This window comes from Gallinula chloropus, assembly GCF_964237585.1.
Source record: "Gallinula chloropus genome assembly, chromosome: 4".
Lineage (NCBI taxonomy): Eukaryota > Metazoa > Chordata > Aves > Gruiformes > Rallidae > Gallinula > Gallinula chloropus.
The window spans coordinates 6,989,117-7,010,719 of NC_140088.1; the positions used below are offsets into that span (position 1 = coordinate 6,989,117).

The 21,603-nt window shown below is 51.7% G+C and overlaps 1 protein-coding gene across 1 annotated transcript; it reads left to right on the forward strand.

The window, feature by feature from the left end:
- Positions 1-218: 218 nt before the first annotated feature.
- Positions 219-7,056, forward strand: NKX2-1 (NK2 homeobox 1; the record flags this gene model as incomplete). Its single annotated transcript, XM_084263481.1, has 3 exons — positions 219-271; positions 5,196-5,572; positions 6,366-7,056. 3 exons carry the CDS (start codon positions 219-221, stop codon positions 7,034-7,036), a joined length of 1,101 nt encoding a protein of 366 aa, XP_084119607.1. The 3' UTR covers positions 7,037-7,056.
- Between the last annotated feature and the right edge of the window lie 14,547 nt (positions 7,057-21,603).

Genomic DNA, 21,603 nt, shown 5'->3' on the forward strand with positions numbered 1-21,603 from the left:
GTCCGGGAACGGCCCTGCAAAAGGAAAAGCCGGGGGGAGGGGGGGTGGGGGGGGTGGGGGGTGTCGGAGGATTAGGGCAGGAAGGCTCAGCCGTCCGCCAGGAATTAGGGAAGGAGGTAAAGAGCTGCGTGGAGGCAGCTCTCCCCTCGCACAGAGCCTTGCGAGTCGGGCCTCGGGGATCGGGTGGCGAAGGTGCCCCGAGAAATCCCAGATGCGAGATGCTCCACGCCCTGGGCAGCTGGAGGAGCAACTGTGCGTGCGCTGCGGAGGGGTGAGGATTTTCGCTTTAGCCTTTGGCGGTTTCACTTGTTTCCTTAGATTCCCACGCCAGGGGACCAGGGGAAGAGACTTAGACCGGTGTAGTGCGGTGTTTCTCCCACTGTAACGAGATAGGCAGGGAAAAGGGGGGTGGGGGAGTGGGGTGGTTCCCACGGCGGGCAATGGTCCCCATGAGCCACAGGGAAAGGGAGGGGGCGTCCCACGGAAGGGAATGGTCCCCATGAGCCACAGCAAGAGTTTTTTCGCCCCGACCGCCCCGTGTCTAGGGAGCACTTGCGGGAACTGTGCCGTGGTAGGACTCCTGCCCTACACACCCAAAGCATGTGCTTTCCAGGCAGGGAGCGGCTCCCAGCGCCCTGCCCGCTCCCGGCGGTGACAGCGACGCAGGTCCGCCCTACTCGGTCACTGCGGAAACCTCCGCTGCGTTCCCTCCCGCCGTGAGCTCTGGGCATGGTGTGCTGGGCATATCTGTCATTTTGGGGTATGGGAAGAGGGAGTGGAGGGGGGGGGGAGCTTGAGGGTCGGGGGGTGGTGTATCACACCGACATACAGAAGAAAGCAGTGGTGAAGTTTTTATGAGCTCGCTGAGTCGAGAGGGGAGAGTTACGGGGAGCTGTCTCGGCGGTGAGGGGTATCGCTCTCCTTTCCCTTTTTGGGGGCAATTTAAATCTCCCTGTGGGTGCATTAGGGTTGTGATGACGCCCAGGAGAGAAGAAGGAGTCCCGTCCCAGCTCTGCTCTTGCCCCCTTCAACTCGGACTCCTCCAGGAGCGGCTGGCCCCGCCGCAGAGCCCGCCGAGCCCCGCTCCCACGGCAGGGCGGCTGCGGGCAGGGCTGCGGACAGGGCCGCCCCTCCGGGACTGAGAGCTGGGCCGGCAGGATGGGGAGGGGGTGTCTCGGCTTAGCCAGGCACGCACCCGGGAGCCGGCCCACGGGGAGCGCCGCGTTTCTTTGTATCAAAAAGTTGAGCCTGGAAAGTGTCTTTCTGGTTGAGAAAGGATTTGCCTGCGGGTTGCGTGCGACCCTTCCCCTCTCCCCGCCGAGCCTAGGTGCCCCGAGGGTTTCAGCCAGCCCAGCCGGCCGCTCACACATAAGCACATGCTTAAGATGAATCGGGGCCGCGCTCCTACGTGGGTTCCTTTTGCGGAGGAACGGCGCGGAGCCACCGCGAGAGCTCGAAGTATCTAAAGGAGGGGGAAAGCAATTTGGGGCAAGGAGCCGAGCTAGGCGCCGGACCAGGCAGAAATGCCACTCCGCGTGTCCTGCCCGGCTAAATGGGTGGCAAGGCAGAGCCTTAAGCCCTTCAAATGTGCTCGGGCTGGCCGAGCACATTTGATTCCCCTTGGGGAGGCACAGCAGCTCGTATGAAAAAGACATTGTTGTCTTTGGAGAGCCTTGTGCGCACTTTCAAAAGCTGATCCTTGAGTTCCCAGCCCCCGCAATCCAGTTGACGAGGAAACGCGCTGCGGTCTTGGTGGCACAGTTTCCATTGGGATTGGCACCGTTTGATTGACAAAGTCTCACATTCTTCCACCTCTCGAGTGTTATCAAACGGATTGTGTGGGGTCAGAAGCTATTGAAGGGACGTCCGTGTAGCCGCATTCTGCAAACACGGGGTGAAGACCGTGCCTTTCTCATGAAAATGCTTCCACCAGGCAAAACGCATCTCATCTTCCCTGCTATCCTCCTTAGCATTTCCTTTTAACTCGAGCGTTTTACTAAGCAGCATCACCAGGTAAACGAACACATCACTAGAGGCAGCCTAGGCAGGACCCTACCGGGGCGGCCACCCTTCCCGGGGGCTGCGGGGAGCCAGCTCTGGCAGAGGAAACTTGGGTGGAGGGTTTGAAAGTGATGGGTGAGCGCACGGGACAGGGCAGCATCGAAGAAGCTTTCTCGCCACTTGTCCGCGGTTTGACTCTCCCCGTTATAGTTTATTTGGGGCGGGAAAGAAGGAGCCGAGGCTGTCCTGCTTCCCTTGCACTAGGTCGATCTAGAGGGGCTAAAAAGTGCTGTCGGGACCTTGCGGGGTGTAGCTGTGCCTGTGCGCGCGTCGGTGTATTTCTAAAGAAGCAGCCAGACGTAGGAAGAGTTGAGACCCGCTCCCCAGCGAAAGGGGAATGAACTCTGGCACTAACTTCCCTTTACGCGATCCGGCTCAGAGTCAAGGGTCCACTCGCTCGGGTTAATACAACTGAGCGATGTTTCGGGGGCGATTTAACCTGCGCTCCTTCGAGCGGGAGGGATAAATAAGCTCGCCCAGTCGCAGCCGGCGGTGAAAGGGGTCGTTCCGGCGGCGCCCCCGGGAAGGTGCAGGGCGGGCGGCGGGGAGACTCGTCCGGCCCCGCTCCCCGCCGCGCCCGCCGCCGGAGCTGACGCTGGGGCCTCCCCAGCTGCCCCACCTCGCACTCCCTGGAGAGAGACGGTGTCGCTGGTCCTGTCCCACAAATTGCACGGTCAGTCCCTGTCGTTCGTCTCTTGATTTGAGACGACCTGCAGCGTCATTTCGGCGGATCCTGGGGGTTTTGGGTCGGTTTGGGGGTTTTTTTTTTTGGTTGGGTTGTTGGTTTGGTTGGGTTCCCCCACACCCCCCCCTCCTTTTTAAGGCTAATAAAACAGGCACGGATCTGATGTGTCTGAGAAATCGGGGGGGGGGGGGGGGGAAGAGAGTGGGGGAGGACGGGAGGACGGACACGCCAAAAAACAAGCAAAACACAACAAACTGCCAAGCCAAGGTCGAGTGTCGCTCTCTCTGTACGAACAAAACCAAAGACCGTACTGAAAAACACGCAGAAAGGGGCGGAAAAAAAAAGGGGGGGAGGTCGGGTGGGGGGAGAAAAATGTTCCAGAGATCTGGAAAGACAAGATCTAAAGATCTGGAAAGAAAAGGGGGGGGGGGGGGGGGGAGAAAAAAAAAACCGTAAAAGCAGCCGCCTTTCTAGCCCCAAGTCGCCCTTCCCTGCCTTTGGTGACCCAGCAGACTCACAAGCAGCCCACTTCGGGGTATTCAGCCTTGAGGGAGCTGGTGCCGAAAGAGACAGCTGAGATGATGTAGGAGAGCTGGAGGCCTGATTGAAGGAAAGTTCCCCCGATTATATTTGTGTGGAAAAGCTCACCTCTTGCAGAGCTCTAAAGTGTAATCAAGGCTGAGGCTTACACTTGAAGGATGTTAACTCTCATACGGGAACCTACTTTCTCCTAAACGGTTTCTTGCCTAGTGAATGAGAGCCTCCCAATTGAAGCAAAATGATCCTTATGTACTAATATCAAGCACAGTCACAAAGCGACCGGCTATTTATGCTGCCACTTTAGACAAAGATATTTAGTTATTCCCGGGTAGCAAGTGCACTTTTGCATTTTTAAGCACGAACCAGCCGAGCACAAACATATTTACAAGTGCAATTACTAAATAGTTACTTGACACTTCAAAGTCACTGGGTTAACTGTACCTTCGCTGTAATTTTCTTAATATTCAGGTAATCGCTGTATTAAATTGGGTTTGCCAGGGCCATAGGCCCGGCTGTGAGACACTCGGGGGAGGTTTCTCTCTTCCGCCCAGGAACACCCCGAAATATAAGCTTTGGAGTCACTGGACAACTTGGGAGATTTCTTCAAAGACCCGAGTGACATTAGCTGCTGGCTGCATCTACGTGTGTGTGGCTGTGAATGGGCTGGCTTTTGTTTTCACACCGGATCCGGGAACAGATCCGAAAGTGCCAGAAATTGCAGTTTATTCGAAACTGCGGGGAATTCATTGGCAAGGTGGTGTAGCAGATGACCTGAGAGGTCTTCTCCATCCAGCTCCCGTGCTGTATAAATAACCTTAGAAAGCAGCTCTTCAGGTTCAGAGGGACCGTGACAGCCTGTGACAGTCTTTGAGAATAACGAGCGACATTTTGCGCTAACCTATTTTCCAGCAGCCCCTCACCCTAGGCAATTAAAATTCTGGATTACTGCTTGTTTTTGCAAACTTGAATCTTCCACCTCCCCCTAAGGTTTATTTAAAAAAAAAAAAATTAAAAGAGGGGGGAAAAAAAAGGAAAAAAGCCCTTGGTGAACGGAACTTATGATTTTAGGGAGACAAACGACCCCTCGCACTGGGGGTCTCACACTAGGGGGTCTTAGCAGACACAGAGAAGGTTCCCGAGATGTTAAATCCCAAGTGCTGTTCAGCCACCAGCCGGCCGGAGTTCCTGACAAGCCGGTGCGGGGAGTGCGGAGCGCTGGGAGCGGTGGCCCAGAGCGAAACGCAGAGCTGCCCTCACGGCAGCGGGGCTCCTTCCAGCCCAAACTTAGTGGGGGGAGAGGAGGGACTCAGTCCTTTTGCACACCGGCATTCAGTTCCGTCTCCCCAGCTCTCACAAAGGCTGGCCTGACAGCCTTGCCACCCGGGAGCTGATTTTAAATCCTTTCACCCAGTCAAATGGGGGTCTTTTCGTCTTGCCTTCCATTTCCCATCCACGATATTGCCACCCCCGAGAAAAATAAAATGAGTTGTGCTCACGGGGTCTCTCTCTCTTTCCCTCTCTCTCCCGCTTTCTCTCTCTCTCTCTTTTTTTTTTTTAAGACATTAGAAAAAAAATCCTGACAAGTAAAACTTAAAGGTGTTTACCTTGTCATCAGCATGTAAGCTAATTATCTTGGGCAAGATGTAGGCTTCTATTGTCTTGTTGCTTTAGTGCCTATGCCCCGCCTCTGGTGGCAGCCTAAAACCTGGCGTCTGGCTAAAACAAACGAAAGGCAGCCCTGAGCCTCCACTCAATCCAATTAAGGCGGACTTCGTCCACTCGGTTACGTGTACATCCAACAAGATCGGCGTTAAGGCAACACCAGAATATTTGGCAAAAAAAAAAAAAAAAAAAAAAAAAGATTTGCCTCCCCTTCCTTTTTTTTTTTTTTTTTTTTTTTTTTCCCCAGCCGCCGAATCATGTCGATGAGCCCAAAGCATACGACTCCTTTCTCAGTGTCTGACATCTTGAGTCCTTTGGAGGAAAGCTACAAGAAAGTGGGCATGGAGGGCAGTAACTTGGGGGCTCCCTTGTCAGCCTACAGACAGTCTCAGGTTTCTCAACCGGCCATGCAGCAGCACCCCATGGGCCACAACGGAACAGTGACTGCCGCCTACCATATGACAGCGGCAGGGGTCCCCCAGCTCTCCCATGCTACGATGGGGGGCTACTGCAATGGGAACCTGGGCAACATGAGCGAACTCCCGCCTTACCAGGACACCATGCGGAACAGCGCTTCTGCGACAGGATGGTACGGCACCAACCCGGACCCCCGCTTCTCCTCAAGTAAGTCACACCGGGGCTGGGGGGCCGGCGGGGGGTGGCCGTGCACCTGCCCCGCCGCACCGCGGGCAACGGGCGCCGGGGGCTCCGCGCCAGGGCAAAAGTCGGTCCCAATCCCAGTCGCCCCCCCATCCCCTCCGCCCCCCAATTCCTCCTCCTGCCCGAGGATCGTGCCCGGTCCCTCCTCCCCCGGCTGGTTTCGTGTCAGCCTCGCGGGGCTGCTTTTGCCGGGGGAACGGGGTGGGAAGCCCCGCGGCGGCGGGCAGCGGGAGCCCGGGGTTCGCCGTCCAGCGGGGCTGTAGCGGCGCGGCCCGGCAGCTCCGAAGGGCGGCGGAGGTACTCGTCCGCCTGCGCGCCGCTCGGCACCGGGCGGGCAAGGGAGGGGGGGAAAGCCGGAGCCGCAGGAACCGCGTCCCGGGAAGCGCGGGGGGGCAGCGGGCGAGTCCGCCCCGGCTGGCGCCGGCGGAGCCCCTGGCCCCGTCCGCTCTCGGCGCGCTGTCACATCAGGTACTTGCTCGGGTGTCACCCCCCCGGGCAGGGCGAGGGACGAGCGGTCGTCTTTATTCACCGGGACTGGTCCCGGGCTAGAAGGGGTCCCGGTGCCCGCCGCTCTCCCTTGGGGACGCGAGTCGGGTCGTTGTTCGGGAGCGGGGGCGCCCCGAGGCCCCGGCCGGGGCTGGGCTGCCGGGGGCTGAGGGGTACCGCCGGGGGAGAGCGGCGGCGGGAGCCGCGCCAGCGCGGAGCCCCGCTCGGGCCGAGCCGAGCCGCCTAAACCGTGCCGCCTTCTCCCTTGCAGTCTCCCGCTTCATGGCGCCGTCCTCGGGCATGAACATGGGCGGCATGGGCAGCCTCGGCTCTCTGGGAGACGTGAGCAAGAGCATGGCCCCGCTCCAGAGCACACCGCGGAGGAAACGGAGGGTCCTTTTTTCCCAGGCCCAGGTTTATGAGCTGGAGAGACGTTTCAAGCAGCAGAAATACCTCTCCGCCCCGGAGAGGGAACATTTAGCCAGCATGATACATCTCACCCCGACTCAGGTCAAAATCTGGTTCCAAAACCACCGCTACAAGATGAAACGTCAGGCCAAAGACAAGGCTGCGCAGCAGCAGATGCAACAGGAGAACGGCTCTTGCCAGCAGCAGCAGTCTCCCAGAAGGGTGGCTGTGCCAGTGCTTGTAAAGGATGGCAAGCCCTGCCAAGCAGGCTCCAACACACCCACAGCAGCTATCCAGAGCCATCAGCAGCAGGCAGCTACAACGATCACGGTGGCTACCAATGGCAACAGCCTCGGACAGCATCAGAGCCACCAGACAAACAGTGCGGGGCAGTCTCCAGACATGGGACAGCACTCGGCCAGCCCTTCCTCTCTGCAGAGCCAAGTCTCCAGTTTGTCTCACCTAAACTCTTCTACTTCTGACTATGGCACTGCCATGTCTTGCTCCACCTTGCTATACGGTAGGACCTGGTGAAAGGATTAAACAAAGCAAAAGAAAAAAAAAGGGAAAAAGAAAAAAAAAAAAGCGCAGATTTTCCCAGTTACACAAATCTCTGTCCTGTACAAACTACTGGGTGTTTTTCTTTTCCTTTTTTTTTTTTTAAATTTCTTTTCTTTTTTTTTCTTTTTTTTTTTTTGGTTTTTTTTTCTAATGCTCCCTGCCCCTTCCTCCCGTTTTACTGAGTGGTTCTCTGAGAACCTCTAAGAGAGAGAAAGACTTTATTTTTTTGTTCGGTTTTCTTGTCACTCTTGATGGTATTGGGTCTTTCTTTTTTCTTTTTTTTTTTTTTTCCCAAGGTTGTTGTATGGGGTGTTAAAAAAAAATAATAATCTGACTAATAACCACGGAGCAGTCTGCAGAAAGGGGACCGACGTTAGGCATGGTCCGAAGGCTTGGATTTCAGATGTACACTTTGCCAGCGTCTAGGACTTGCATGTAAATATAGAGATTTTGGGGGATGGGGTGGTTTTCCCCAAAAAAAAACCAAACCCAACGCATTCGCGTCACCCAGACACAAGAAGCAGCTTCCCCCCCTCCCCCGGTCTCCTCTCCCAGCCCCGCCGCCAGGGCCAGCGGATGGAGACGTGGAGTCATCAAAGGCTTGGCTTTTATTTTCCTTCTTACGTTTGATGTGAACCTGTAGCTGTATAATGCTGTCAAAAGTTGGACTAAACCCATAGTTTTTAGTAGCCTGTATATTTTGTTGTAAAAAGAAAAAAAAAATACAATCAACCAAACCAACCCCCACCTTTTTTATGGACACTGATCGCCCCGTCGTAAATCCTCTGGCAGTTTGTTATTTGCGCACGCCGCCTTTTCCTGTTGTAACTTATGTAGATATTTGGCTTAAATATAGTTCCTAAGAAGCTTCTAATAAATTATACACATTACGAATATCCTTTTTATACAAAATTATTATTTCCTTTTGGTTCCCTTTCCCGACCTTCCGACCCTCCTTTCCCGCATCTCCCCCCCACACACCTTTTTCTTTTTTCTTTTTAAATTTTTTAAATTGTTTTTTCTTTTTTAAAATGGAAAATCAACTCGGGATACTGCCAAACATGCTGCCCCTCCCAGGGTCCAGACCCCGGTTCCCAGGGGTAGAGCTGCGTCCGGGAGTTAACGGGAGATGGGAGCAGTCCTCAGCGTGCAAAAGTGACATGCGAACGCGTGGGATTCACAAACTCGTAGAGCAAAGGAATCGAGTCCAAATTCATTCATTAGCTTGATTATTGGGGGTGTGTGTGTGTGTGCGTGTGTGTGTGTGTCACCTCAGAGACTTCTTGCTAGAGAAAGCAAATTATTCCGGGGGTAAAAATTCAAATAACAAAGGCACGGAGGAGAAAGAAGGTAAAAGCCTAACGCCACTAGAAACAAATTCACGACGAATCTGCTGACAGTATACAACATGCGGCTGATTTAAAGACCGTAACAGTTTTAATACCTTGTAAAAAAAAAGAAAAGGGGGTAATAATTTCTACCAGGTTTTCCAATGTACTTGTATTTTAAGGGAAGTACAGTCACCGTATTTATAATCAAAATAAAAACACAGTTTATTGTGTACGACACGTAGTTTGAATTAACTTTCTTTCTCAGAGTGCATTTCATTTTCTACGTGTTGCCACCCCCGCCAGCGCACACGCGCACACGCGACCGCGCAGGTTCATCCTGCGCCCCTCCGCCTCCTCTATACCCCGGGCGAGAGGTTACCCACAGGCTGCATCTCAGCCCGACGTAGGTTTGTCTGCAGTGGTTTGGGAAGCTCGTAAAGGAGGGAGGTGAGAAGTAAGTGCGTGTGCGCGCACGTGTGGGTGCGAGTGGGGGGGGGTGCGCGGATCCCGCGCCTGGCTGAGACGCCGAGGGGCTGCTATAGGAAGGCAAATATTTTGGGTAACGCCAGGCGTTTAGGTACTAACTTTGCTGTAAATACATAAAGCACATCAAGCTGGGCAGCGTCGTGGCGGACAAGCCCGAAATAAGGACATGTTAATTCTCTCTTTCGGGTCCCAAACATCCTCCTTGTCAGTGTAACAAAATAAGAAGTCCCCCCATCCTAAGAGACCTCGTAGTGTGTTTTCCTTCGCATCTGCTGCTCGGTTTAGGGTTTCTTGGTTTAGTTTTGGCTTTTTTTTTTTTTTTTTTAGGGGGGGTGGGGTGTGTTTGGCTTTTTTTTTTCCCCTCCACACCCCCTCAGTGAAACCACGGAAGCGAATCGCACTCACTGAACGACCTCTGAATTACAGAGGTGTTAGGAAACGCTCATTTTTAAAATTGTTTTGGGTTTTTTTTTTAATAAGAAAAAGCAAGCAGTTTGCCCATGATGGAAATAACCCAGCCTCCAGTTTAAGTAGCGGCTTTCGAAAGCTCCAGTCTTTTATTTATCCAAGATAGTCAGTGTTACTCGAACACCAAGTGCTAGTTTGGATGTAGAAAAAGCCGGGGGGGCGGGGGGGGGGGAAGATTATCGGATTCTTTCTGCCTCTTCCCCCCCCCATGTTAACTAGAGAACATCACGTGTGTCAACAGGAATTTCGAGACCTTTCATTCTTTATATTATGTCCTGCTTTATACAGCGACGTTCTCAACTCACCCAAAGAAATTCCCCCCACCCCCCCTCCACCCCCTTCACAGCCCCCCCCCCCCCCCGGGCAGAATATTCGTTTCAGATCTATAACATCACGTTAAGCCTGGCGGGGGGGGGTGGGGTTGGGGGGGGGGGGGGAGGGTTGGGGGGGGGAGGTGTCTGGAGCTTAGTGCTGTTATTTCTGCTAAAAGAAACAAGTGTTGGGAATTCCTAGTCCGTGGCACAGGGCTGGCAGCTCCCGCGAAGGGAGCCAGGGCAGGGTTAACTCTATGGATATTTTAAAATTAGGGTTAGTTTCTCCCGGAGTTAATATACAAGACTGAGGGGAAAGTGCTGTGGTTAAGTCGACATTTCCCCTTCAGATGTAATTAATGTTTGGATCCTTTCAAACCCTGGAACGTTGAAAAGTGAGGAGCACTGAAAGGCATTAATACAACAGAGAAATATCCTTCCCCCCCTCCCCAGTACTGGAGTTAGCATGTTCGATAGAGACCCAGCCAGTGACTTTTCACTATAGACTTCGGGGGAAATAAATGAATTTTATTGTGTCTCGACAACCTCATAAACACATATTTGGTGGTGGGTGTAATTACTGTAATGGATTATTATGTACACTGACTTATCTTTCTTAAACTAGATTTAGTTTCGATTAAATAAACTCGTTTCCACTTTGTCTGATGTCGGCTTAGTTTAAAGTCTGTTTACTTGTTCCACAGAAAGGTGAATTCATCTCTTTATTAAGCACTAGAGACCGAGCAAACACAGTTCAAACTGTATTTACATATCAATCAGGAGAAATGCAAACAAACTGCTCTTTAACAATTTTATAGAGGTTTTTTTATGACATTGTGTTATTGCCTTTTATCATAAAATTCTTTGTATAAACCAGTTATGCCTTGATTGGGATGAAGATATTTTGGGGTGGGGGTGGGGGGGGGGAGGAATACATTTTAATCTCCAGACTCCCTTGAGAACATTCACAAGAACTTAGTCACTGTATATCTTTTCCAAATTAAAACATGTGCCTCCGTCTAAACGCCTGCTTCTTCCGATATGCTGGTTTTCAGTCTCCCCATAATCAATGCAGAACTTGGATAGTGGGATGGGATGGGATGGGATGGGATGGGATGGGATGGGATGGGATGGGATGGGATGGGATGGGATGGGATGGAGGGAACAGCATGATTCAAATCTGAAGCGATGGGAGAGATGCACGTTTCCCAATATAACTAACTGCTCCTTTATCGACGTAAGACCGTGGGCACCCCGTATTTGGAGAGATAAAGGGACCTAGCGAAGAATGGCTATTCCCTTCCACTCCCCCACTCCCTGGCACTGCCTGTAAATGCGGGAGACTCGCAGAGGGCATTTTTTCCTGCTGTAAATAGGAGTTCATGCTTGAGTGCCATGAAGTGTGCATGTAGTGGCACAGCAGGCTGTGGAAAAAAAAAACACCAACAACCCACCACAACAAAAACCCCCCATCACCACCACTGCCACCGCCGCAACCACAACAATAACAACAGCGAAAGGCTTTTCCATATTTGCTGTTTCATATCAAAACCGGGTAGGGTGGGTTATTTGGGGGAGGGGGAGGGATTTTGTTTCAGTTTAGTTTTTAATGTTTCACAGCAGCCTGTTAGCAGCAGAGATGCTCAGAAGGAAAGGCTCGGAGGAGCCAGCGGCACCGGGGCCTGCACCGGGAGCTGCTGCTCCCCCGGCAGCGGGCTAATGGAGCGGCGCGGAGTTGTTACCATACCTACGGGGGGAAGGGGTGGGGGGAGGGATGGGGAGCTGATCTAAAAGTATATTGCCTGCATCTCGGTTCAAAAGGCAGCGCAGGGCCTTAAGACAGTGTTCAAAAGTGTAGGTCCCAAACAATGTAATCTGAGACAGCTCTGAGATGACACCAAGAGAAGTTGCCACAGGGAAGGGGTGGGGGGGGGAGAAGTATTTTCCGAGTTTTGTAGAGGAGCGCAGGTAGAGGGGCCTCGCTGGGAAGGCAGCCCCGGTCCAACTTGTGACGGCTGCTTTTACAAAGGGGACCTAGAGGTAAAGATTGAGTGACTTCTGAAGAATTTCAGTCCTTTCATGGTCGTGTCGGGAGCAAAGCTGAGATTTTTTTTTTTTTCCTGTCTGACCCACTGTTCCTCTCATGATCCCCTTCAGGGGAAAAAAACCCCTCCAAACCCTAAGTAAATGGTAATACTGTTCATATGTATCAAATGTGCACAGAAATCTGACCCAGTACGGCTGTTCCTATGAGGTAGAGAGATCCCCGTCTCTGGCAAAGTGATGAATAATACGAAATTACTTTTTTTTTTTCCTTCTATTTTTTTTTCTTCTCCCCCCCTCCCTCCCCCCGGGCTACAACCTCGTTAGGGAGCAGGTAAGGTCAAAGTTTTCTATATCCTATGTCTTTGTCTCGAAGGCTTCTGGTCAGCTATATAAATAAGACGGTTAATAAGATGTATTGATGTAAAAAGAAACTGAAATTCGTTTTGATACTTAAAACAACTTACTACGCTGAAAATTTCTTGGGTAACCTAGAGATGAAAACGTTAACTGTGACAATTTAATCTTCGCTTTAAAGTTTTTTTGTTAGGGGGAGGGGGAAATCTGTTTGGTGGTGTGTTTGGGTTTTTTTTAATACAACGACACAAACATTAAGAAGCAAAGACATTTACAAATGGCCGTATGCATTACCTACGAAAGGCAGTACTAATCCATTGTCGTGAGCCGATGTCTAGAAATGGGAAAAAAGTTTAAAATGTATGTTCTAAAAATGTTTAGCAAGTGTCTAAGGGTACTTATGTCTGTTTTTACTGGCTAGATCCACATCTCACATAACAACTAAATCTGAATACGAAGACTGCTGTTTTCTGAGTCATATTTCTATTCGTTAAACACAGCGGGACTTTCCCAGTAATTTTAATTTAGTTTGTAGGTCGTGCTTCTTTAGTAAGTGAATTTACATATCTGATTTTAGTGAACATATACGACTTACTGCAATCATTCGAAAAGAACTTCCTATATCATTCCGAGTAGCGCTTCATCGATACAGGGGCTCCGTAAAGTGTACAGGAAAGGAATAAAGCGCCTGTACACACAAGATTGGGTTTGGGTTTCTTTTTCTGCTTTTCTTTTTTTCTTCTTTTTTTTTTTTTTTTTTTTGACGGGGGGAGTGCTGGGGTGGTGTTTGTTGTTTGGTTGGGTTGTTTGTTTCGTGGAGGGGTTTTTGTTTGCTTGTTTATGGGTTTGGGTGTTTTAAGTAGATGCAATGCTTAGAAAACTAAGGAAGGTATGAGATCTTCCATCTGTTCTGATGAATTTCACCGTAGCCCCTCTCGATGAAGTAAATTTGAGGAAGTAATAACGTACTAGAAGGCGACGAACTTACACACACCTGGGATCTCGGAGGGAACAGACTTTTTTGCTTCATATCAAAGGTGTTGCTGAAGTGGCTGAGTTCATTTCAGTGTGTTACTGACCTAATAATGTGACTCTAGGACACGGTTCTTTCGGAGTTTCTCTCCGTGCTTTTGTTCCTTAAACTTTTTTTGTTTTCGTGCTGCTGTTTCTCAGGAGAAGCTCTTAAAATATTATCCTTTTTTTGGAGCACCTTCTTGATCTGTGCTTTTGCTCTTAACGTGCGTGTTACTTCAGAAACGCACCGTTGTTGCTGCGAAATGGAGTGCACCAAGCTCCAAGTGCCCTGCATCTCTCTCTCTGTATTAGCTCACCCCCAAAAACCAACCCCCCCAAAAAAATCCAAACAAAAAACCAAACAGGTGGATGACCGATGAGGAGCATTTAGTCGATATACGTGCGCCTGTATACGAATTATATCTATAGATGTGCTCTTCTGATAGGGTATGTGGGAGCTGATGTGCCCGGCATTAACTGTGGAGTCTGGGGAGCAGAGGCGGGCAGGGATGGGAAGAATCTTACATTGAAAGAAGCATTGCACGCCGGCCTGTGCCTCCGCTCCGCTCTGTATTTTACACTGAGGAAATCCTCCCGCGACTTGCTGCCTTTGCCCACCCGCAAAGGTGGGGACGGGACGGCGGCGGCAGCTGGTCCCGCAGCGCAGCCTCGCCGGGTTCCATGCGAGCAGAGCCGCAGACCCCGGCGAGGCTCCCGCTGCGCTGCCCCCCTCACCCCGCCTCCGTCGCCTACCAGGAAAAAAAGAAATTCAAACCCGACACGGCCAAAGTTGCCGCCGGTGCTCAGATCGCGGTTCGCCGTCGAGGGGAACGGGCCTGATCCTGCCCTTTGCCAGCGGGCTCTGCGGCCGCGGGTTCTCTTGCACGGCAGAGGACGGGCTCTCCCGCAGCCCGGGGTGATGGGAGCAGCCCCGCGGGAACCGGGAGCAGCCCAACAAAGTTCCCTGCCCGCGGGCTACGAGAGAACGAGGGCAGCGCCTGTCTCGCTCTTTTATTTATTTAATGCCAGCTAAGGCAGCCCTCTGCCTGCGCTGCCAGGCTGCCAGGCTGCAGGTGCTCCCGGGCAGATCCAGCTGTGTGCATCCACCGCCTCTCTCGTCCTTGGCATGCAGGGCGATGCCCAGGCGGGAGGGCTGCAAACGCCGGGCCAGGAACCCCTTTGACTTTGGTCCAAACGCCCCGACAAGGTGTTGACCGCCTATGGCGCCTTGCCATAGCTAGGGCGAGTGGCATGGGGCTCGGGGACCCGGTACTGCCCCGTCACTGCAACACACACCACACTTGCCTAGCGGGGTAATGGCAGGGAAGTGCGTGGCACCTCCGCGGTAACCCAAAGCCCATCGTGGACGGGATGCGGCCGGATGAATTTGCGCCTTCGCAAAGGTACTGTGCAAGTGCGGGGAAGGACGGAGGACAGGTCCCAGCACTGCCATCTTCTGCGCTGTCAGGAGTTTCCCGTGCAGCCACTTCGGCGGGGACTCTGCTCGGTGCTACTCGGCCACCGCTCCCCTGGCTGTGCCCGGCGGAGCAGCGGCGGCGGCCCCGGCCCCTGCCCGCCCGGCCAGCCCGGCCGCGGGTCTCCCCGCGCTCCGCCAGGCACGCAGGATCGGGTGCCCCCACCCCCTCCCAGATCGGTTTTCGTTTTGTTGGTTTAGATGGGGGGAAGAAACCCACAGGGAACCACCCCAGAAAGTTTGGCCGTGCTCGCGGCGGGACGGCGAGGGGTCGGAGCGGGGAAGCCTGGGCAAGGTATGCGGGGCTGGGACTGTCCGTCGTGTCCCGTGTCCGTCTGTCCGTGTCCCCCCACCCCCACTCCTGGGGAGGGCGCGGCGGGGGAACCTCGCTTGCCGCCTCCGAATTCTCTCTTATCCGGGCGCGGGGGGCTGCCCACTTTCTGCCCGGTGCAGATCCCCCTTTTCTCTCCTCGCTTTTTAATTAGTCTGAATTTGAATGGATATTCTTTGGCAGATATGACAAGGGTTTAAAGCTCTCATTACATATCAATAGACGGAACCTTTGCATAGAGGTTGTCTTCATTCTGCAGTAATAGCTGTTGCTCCCTGGCTCTGGCTTTTCCGTGGACACGCACGCACAGATACACAGACCGGTTGCCTTTGAATAGTGGCTCCCACCCAGACGTGGGAACCGTGCTGTCCCGTGGGACTCGGGAGGGTGCTGGTGGATCGTGTATTTAGTGCCTGGTGTTACGGGGAGGCTGTGCGTGGCGGTGGTGGGGCGCTGGGACACGCCGTGCTTCGGTGGCGGTGGCAGGGGCGAGGCGCTGAAGCTGCGCTGCGTGTTCGTGTCGTGGAAGTCCGAGCACGACGTGGTCTGTGCACGGAGTAGGCTGCGCGGTGGTGGCTGAAGGTGTATGCGCTGGGGGTGGCGGGGATGTGTGTGTGTGTGTGTGTGTGTGTGTATAGCGGGGGAGGGGGTGTTTGCTTGTCAGTGCATCGCCCTGCCACAATGGCAGCGTAATTATCTAGCTGAAACATTCTCAAATGGCAAAAAGTTGCAAAATAGATCGACCTCCCTGAGATGAGAAGGAGCCAGTTTCAGAGCTGTGCAACCATCATGCTTTTTTTCAATACATTTTAAACAAGAGGATCTAGCGAGTGATTCCGATTCAATACACATAATCAGTTTGGAAGTCCTATTTCCATTTGAAAACAGGCCTATTTGCAATCATGAGGGCCGGACATGCTGGAAGATACAGGACGCATTCAGAGTAGGTGGTAGGTGAGAGAATCTGCACACGAGCACCAAATATTTTCTTCCCGCTGCAGACCTTTTTTTTTATATGATGCTTTAATCACTACGTATTTTTAATCTAATATTCTTCTTTTCAAAATATTACTTAATTGCTTTAGAAAGCAAGGTTTTGACCTACAGAGAGACTCCCCGTAGGGAAGAAAAACCCAACCCAACAACCGAAACTGAGAAGAGTGGTGATTGGAAAAGCATATTGATTGTCCTATCAATCTCTTAGGGTTAACAGTCAGTTAATCAAGAATACGGCGGGTAAATGATTCCGTAGAAAATGGTGACTTGTTTCTTAAAGCAAGGCCTCGATGAAGGGCACCTTCACCGGGGTATAGAAAGAAACCAGCGCCCGGCGAACTCGGAGCCCGGCAGCAAACCAGCTCTGCCCCGGAGAAGTCCCATCCCGGGATGGGCAAAGCGGGACTCCCCGCTGTCCTGTTCCCGGAAAGCCGCGTCCTGCCCTGCTAACGGAGTGAGGAAAAGGATGCGCAAAAGCCGGACCGTAGAGCCTGTGTGTGTGTGTGTGTGTGTGTGTGTGTGTGTGAGGTTTGGCTCCAGGGAGGGCAGACACCACCCCCTCCCCCCTCGACTCGCCTCCCGCAGCAATTCCAGCTCCGAGCAGGCACCGCACTTCCCCGCCTCTACTTGCTCTGGAGCAATTTTCTTATTCCTCAAGTGCCCGAAGCCAAGAGAAAGCCAGGAGGCCTGCGCGCCCTCCATCGTAATCATCCTACAGGAGCGGAGCGGGCAGGGAAGTTGAGGCTCGCCTGCGTGTAACCAATAGCGAAATAAAGGCTCTCCCAACACCGCACATAGCACATTAATTGGCATTTCCGATTTCCCTCATTTACTTGTTTATGCGACTGTGCGCGCCGCTGACAGCGCGCTGTGGCTGCAGGCAGCGTCCCAGCCCCGGTCCCAGCCCTCCGCCTTGTTTTCTGCTTGGATTTTGAAAGCAGACACTTGCTCCTTGCAGTTAAATACCCTGGCCCGTCCCAGTCACAGCAGCCTGCTTTTCCCGGCTCCCACCCTCTGTCACACTGTTTTATTCTCTTCCACTTCAAAGGGCCAAATTAGCTCTTGGGAAGGGGGTGAGTGTGTGTGTGTGTGTGTGTGTGTGTGTGTAAATAAATAAATAAATATTTGAATAAATAGGGCAATGTCGTAGAAAGCTGAATTAGCCCTACAAGAGGTACAAACTGTTATTACTGACTTGCAAACCGCACACACCCCGAGGAGGATGAAAGGTGGGGTTTTGTGCAGACCCCGGTCCTCCCCGGCACTGTTTGGGAGTGTCCCCCAGGGCAACCCGGGGGCCCGTCCCGTGGTGCGGCGGAGCCGCCACTGACTCTGCGGAAGGGGCAGCTCCGGGCAGAGCTCAGGGTCCCTCCTGCTTCCCCATCCCCTTCTCCCCGCTCCGCTCCCCACGGCTGGCAGCGTGCCCCGCCCCCCCCCCCGTGCAAGTCGCCCTTTCCTCTGCAAGAAAGAGCAGGGAAACTTTTCTCCATTGGGATTTCTACCTTGCTTCCCTCAGGCCGCCAAGAAAGGACCCCGCGCTCCCCCTTCCGCGCTAGCTAATTAGGTCTGAGCCCTAATTAGGGCTCGGGCCAGACGGCCTGGCAAGGGGCCGGCTGCAGGAGGCCCCGAAAGGCTGCGCTCCGCGCTTTGAAGAGTTTCGTCCACATAGTGGTATCACAGTGACAAACCTGTTCTGTCCCCTGTGTAATCCACCCCCACCGCCCCCACCCCCGAAAAGGGTGCTGATGGCTCGTGGGACCTTTCCGATGTCCAGCCGAGAGCCGGGAACGGGGAGCTCCTCCAGGCTGGCATTACACTCACAAATCAAATTGGCGAGGGACGGGACGACGACGATGGAAAGCAGCTTGACACTTTCGAAACGGAAGGAGGGAAAGGGGCTTCCAAGCCGACGGGAGAGGGGTGCCCGCGGGGTGAGGGCTCCCGACCCACCGGTGTCCCGGAGCAGCCCGTACCGCTTCACGGGGGATGATGCACTTGCTGCGTCGAGTATGGGTTTCGCGACTGTCACTGTTTCCGAGGGAAAGCAGCTTTCCTTCAGCCCCGGCACCAGCCGCTGACGAAGATGATGGGGTGGGGAGGTGGGCATGGAGCGCGAAAAGGGAGATGAAAGGGGACCTGTTCCGCTTGGGACAAGTTATTTCCTAACATAGGCGGTTTTATTTACTCGAGGTGTCCCACCGAAATCTATGTGCTAATCACGGAGAGTAAGGAACAGGTTTTGTCCCCATGTGTTTTTCTTCTCTCCTCAACTCACGTCGGTCCGTTGGTTGTTCACTCCCCCTGGATCGTGCCGAATCTCTTATCGCTCGGGAGAAACATCCCAGGGCTCTCGGCAGAACAGGGAAACGATTCCGATCCGATTTAATTTAAAGTGATTTCTAAAGAACGGTCTCCTCTTTTTTTTTTTTTCTTTTTTTTTTTTTTCTTTTTCTTCCTCCTTTTTTTCCTTTTGGGGGTGGGGACGACACCACACGACTGTGTCTCAGCAAGATATGAAGATACACTGCCTGGAGATACATTGCTTGTTGTCGGGGGTGCAACCTTTACATACATCTGTAACACAGCCCCGAACCAGAAACAGACCTGTTACCCCCAGCAGCATCACCTGTTTTCCCAAGCAGAAGCTAGTTCCCCATATACCATTTCAGAACGACCCTCCCTCCCCGCAGAAAACTTGCAGTCCGTCAACAAGTCACCCGTTTATTTTATTATCAATGATTTTCAAGGGAAAAAATGATCCCATAGCGGTTAGACAGGCAAGATTCCCACTTAACCCAATCGGCGCCTTCCAAGTGGGAGACCGCAGGACTGCGACCTCATTTACTTACATTACTGAGCTATAGGCTGCGCACCCGGAGCCTTCCCTGCGCATAAGACACAGGCGAACATTGTACGAACAAGAGTGACCTATAAATTAGTGCTCCTACAAGTGTGTGCATCCCTTGCGTTAATATAGGTCTATTGCAAAAGCGTGATGTATGCCAATACGTTAAGGTGTGCGTAGATGTGTGTTTGCATGTAAGTGTGTTCGTGTAGAAAAGTGATGATTTTCGTGTTAAATTGAATTATTCAAATGTACCATAGAGAGCCTTACTAAATCAGGGTGAGAGCTGCCGGGAGATAATTCAGAATATAGAGAGTGAAGGAGAAGGAAAAAAAAAAAAAAAAAGAAAAAGAAAAAGAGAGAGAGCTGATCTCATTAAAACCAAAATTTAGGAGAGTATCCTGAAAAGGGCTGGCTATTTCCGTGTATCGTTTGCCAGTGCACAGCCGGACTCTTTATTCCTCTTTATTTGAGATATTCGTTTGATTAAAATGTTCACTCCTGGACACTCGTTACACTACCGATGGGATGGACACATTTCAAGGTATTTTGACAAGGTATCGACCGCTGTTCTGAGGTCCCTGGGCGCGTTTTTAAATGGGGGGTCCTGAAAACAAAATAAAGAGAAACGGCACCCGCTCAAATGACGCATTTTAAAAAGTTAATAATCTGCAGCTAATATTTTAAAGAACAAAGGGATAGATATTTTGCTCAATGAATACAAACTACATGTCAAAGCAGCTCTAGGAATTTAAAAAAAGAAAGAGTAGACGGCCGATTTTATTAGATATTTCACATTAAAAAGATATACCTTTTATATGTACTTGTCCTTAACCTTTATAAGCAACTGCTGTAAATACAAGATCCGTACTTTCTCTAATAGATTTTACTAGGAGCTGGTGACAGAGAACTGATTTCTTTTCTATTAGGCTTTAGTACATCTTTGTTGAAGGCCTGCAGAATGACCAGGGATTAGATTTGCATCTCTTAGACTCCCTGTGTGGTCTTTGTAAGAAGCTTGTAACTGTTAAAAATGACTTGTTAGGAAGCGTGTGGGCTCTCATCTCTTTGCTTTTGACAGAATGATTGTGAAATTCAGATTGTTCTTATAGGCTTTAGCCTGCAGATTCCACCTGAACCTTAGGCAATTAGAGCCTAATCTCAGTGCAATCATATTTGAGTTAGGATTTGTTGCACTTTGTTTACTTCAATTAAAAAGCTAGGGAATATTTGGGAGCAGTTTTTAAGTGATATTCTCGAGGCATTAGCAAATTTTTTTCAGACCCCGAATGTTATCCTCACCGCCCCATCGCTTGGCGGTTTGGAGAGCAAAGCACTCGTCGGGTTCCGCGGGGGGAACTGAAGAGGAAACAGCGGGAAAGAAAAAACAAGCTGAAATTCCTTGCATGGCGGACGGAGAAGAGGAGAAGAGGAAAAAAAGATGTCCGCTGCACCTTCTCCTTTCTGGAACCGGCGGGAATGTGCCCCCGGGGCCGAACCCTATCTTGCCTACAAGCGGGCAAATCTCGGGGCGGCGTGTGAACCAGTCCCCCCAGGATCGTGCCCGGCGTCCTCTGATATCAAAGCGATTGCGGCGTTGATTGTTGGCGTTTGTGGGAGCCCGGGATCGGTTTGTTACAGACGGGAGGCTCTTAATTACCCACCTCCCCACCTCCCACCCCCGCCGGCCGCCCAAAGTTGGGGCACGCTTTCCCCTTGTACCATCGCGCAGCTCAAACACATCGCTCGTGTAACGCGGCTTCGCGCCCCCCCCCCCCCCCCCCGCCCCAAAAAATCCCACCCCAAAAAATCCCACCCCAAAACAACCCACCTAACCACGCCACCTGCCTGTAGCTTTTAAATTTAGGATATAAAATGGTGACATGGGGAAGAAAAAAATACAGTCGAAGGGGTTCTTTTCTCTGTCGGAAGACAAATTTCTAGTTAAACTCGGGTCTCACATGGGCAGCTTAAGAAGGATGCTTTTTACTACTGACACTCACATAATTACGGTTTTCAAGTGCCATGCTCTCACATCAGGATTATTTTCTTTAAGCTAAAACGCTTCCTTTCTTCTTCTTTTTTCCCCCCCTTTTCCAGTCATTAGGACTTTGCAGAAAGTTTTTACCAAGTGTCTGTGAATCAAGACCGAAACTTTCCAAAACGCTTTAAAATCTGGGGTAACTCCGTTTAAAATGTGAGTTGTTATTTTTTTTCTTTTTTGTCCCCATGTGAGACATTTGCCATCCGTGTCCTGTGTGAAGAAGGTCTGGGCCCGATCCTGTTCCCAGTGAAGTTACAATACGAGACCTCCTGCTCTCAGCAGGATAGGATCAAGCCCTTCCAAGCTAATAGAGGTTTAATAGCATCAGCACATGCCCACCAACCACTATTATAACCTTGACCCGGTCAGGTGCAATGATATTACTCCTCCTAAAGTTATCCTGCATTTCCTTGGTGACAGCAAACAGCTCTTTATCACCTCTCACCACCCACAATAACCCACAGGCAGTGATACCAATAACCCACTGCTCTTTTGTCATTCTCTTCCCTCAGGTGTCTGCTCTAATAACAGTAAAAATTTATTATTAACAATAATACTACTGTCTGCATCTTTTAGCCCCACCAGCCTATACTGCTCGGAAGGTTTCAGCCCGAAGGTGACTGCCGAAGTAAAAAGCCACTTTTAAAAAAGTGAGCTAGTTACCCTCTGAGCGATCTCTGTCCTGATGCTGAGTGCGGAACTGAGCGCTGGAGTGGAGCTTCAAGAGCTCCTGTGTGTATCCTGCTCCACAACTTTGCTGCTAGGCTTGCTCTGTTTGACCTGAAAATTTCTTTACAGGGAGTGCTGGAACATTATCTCTGGAAAACTTTCTTTCGGGGC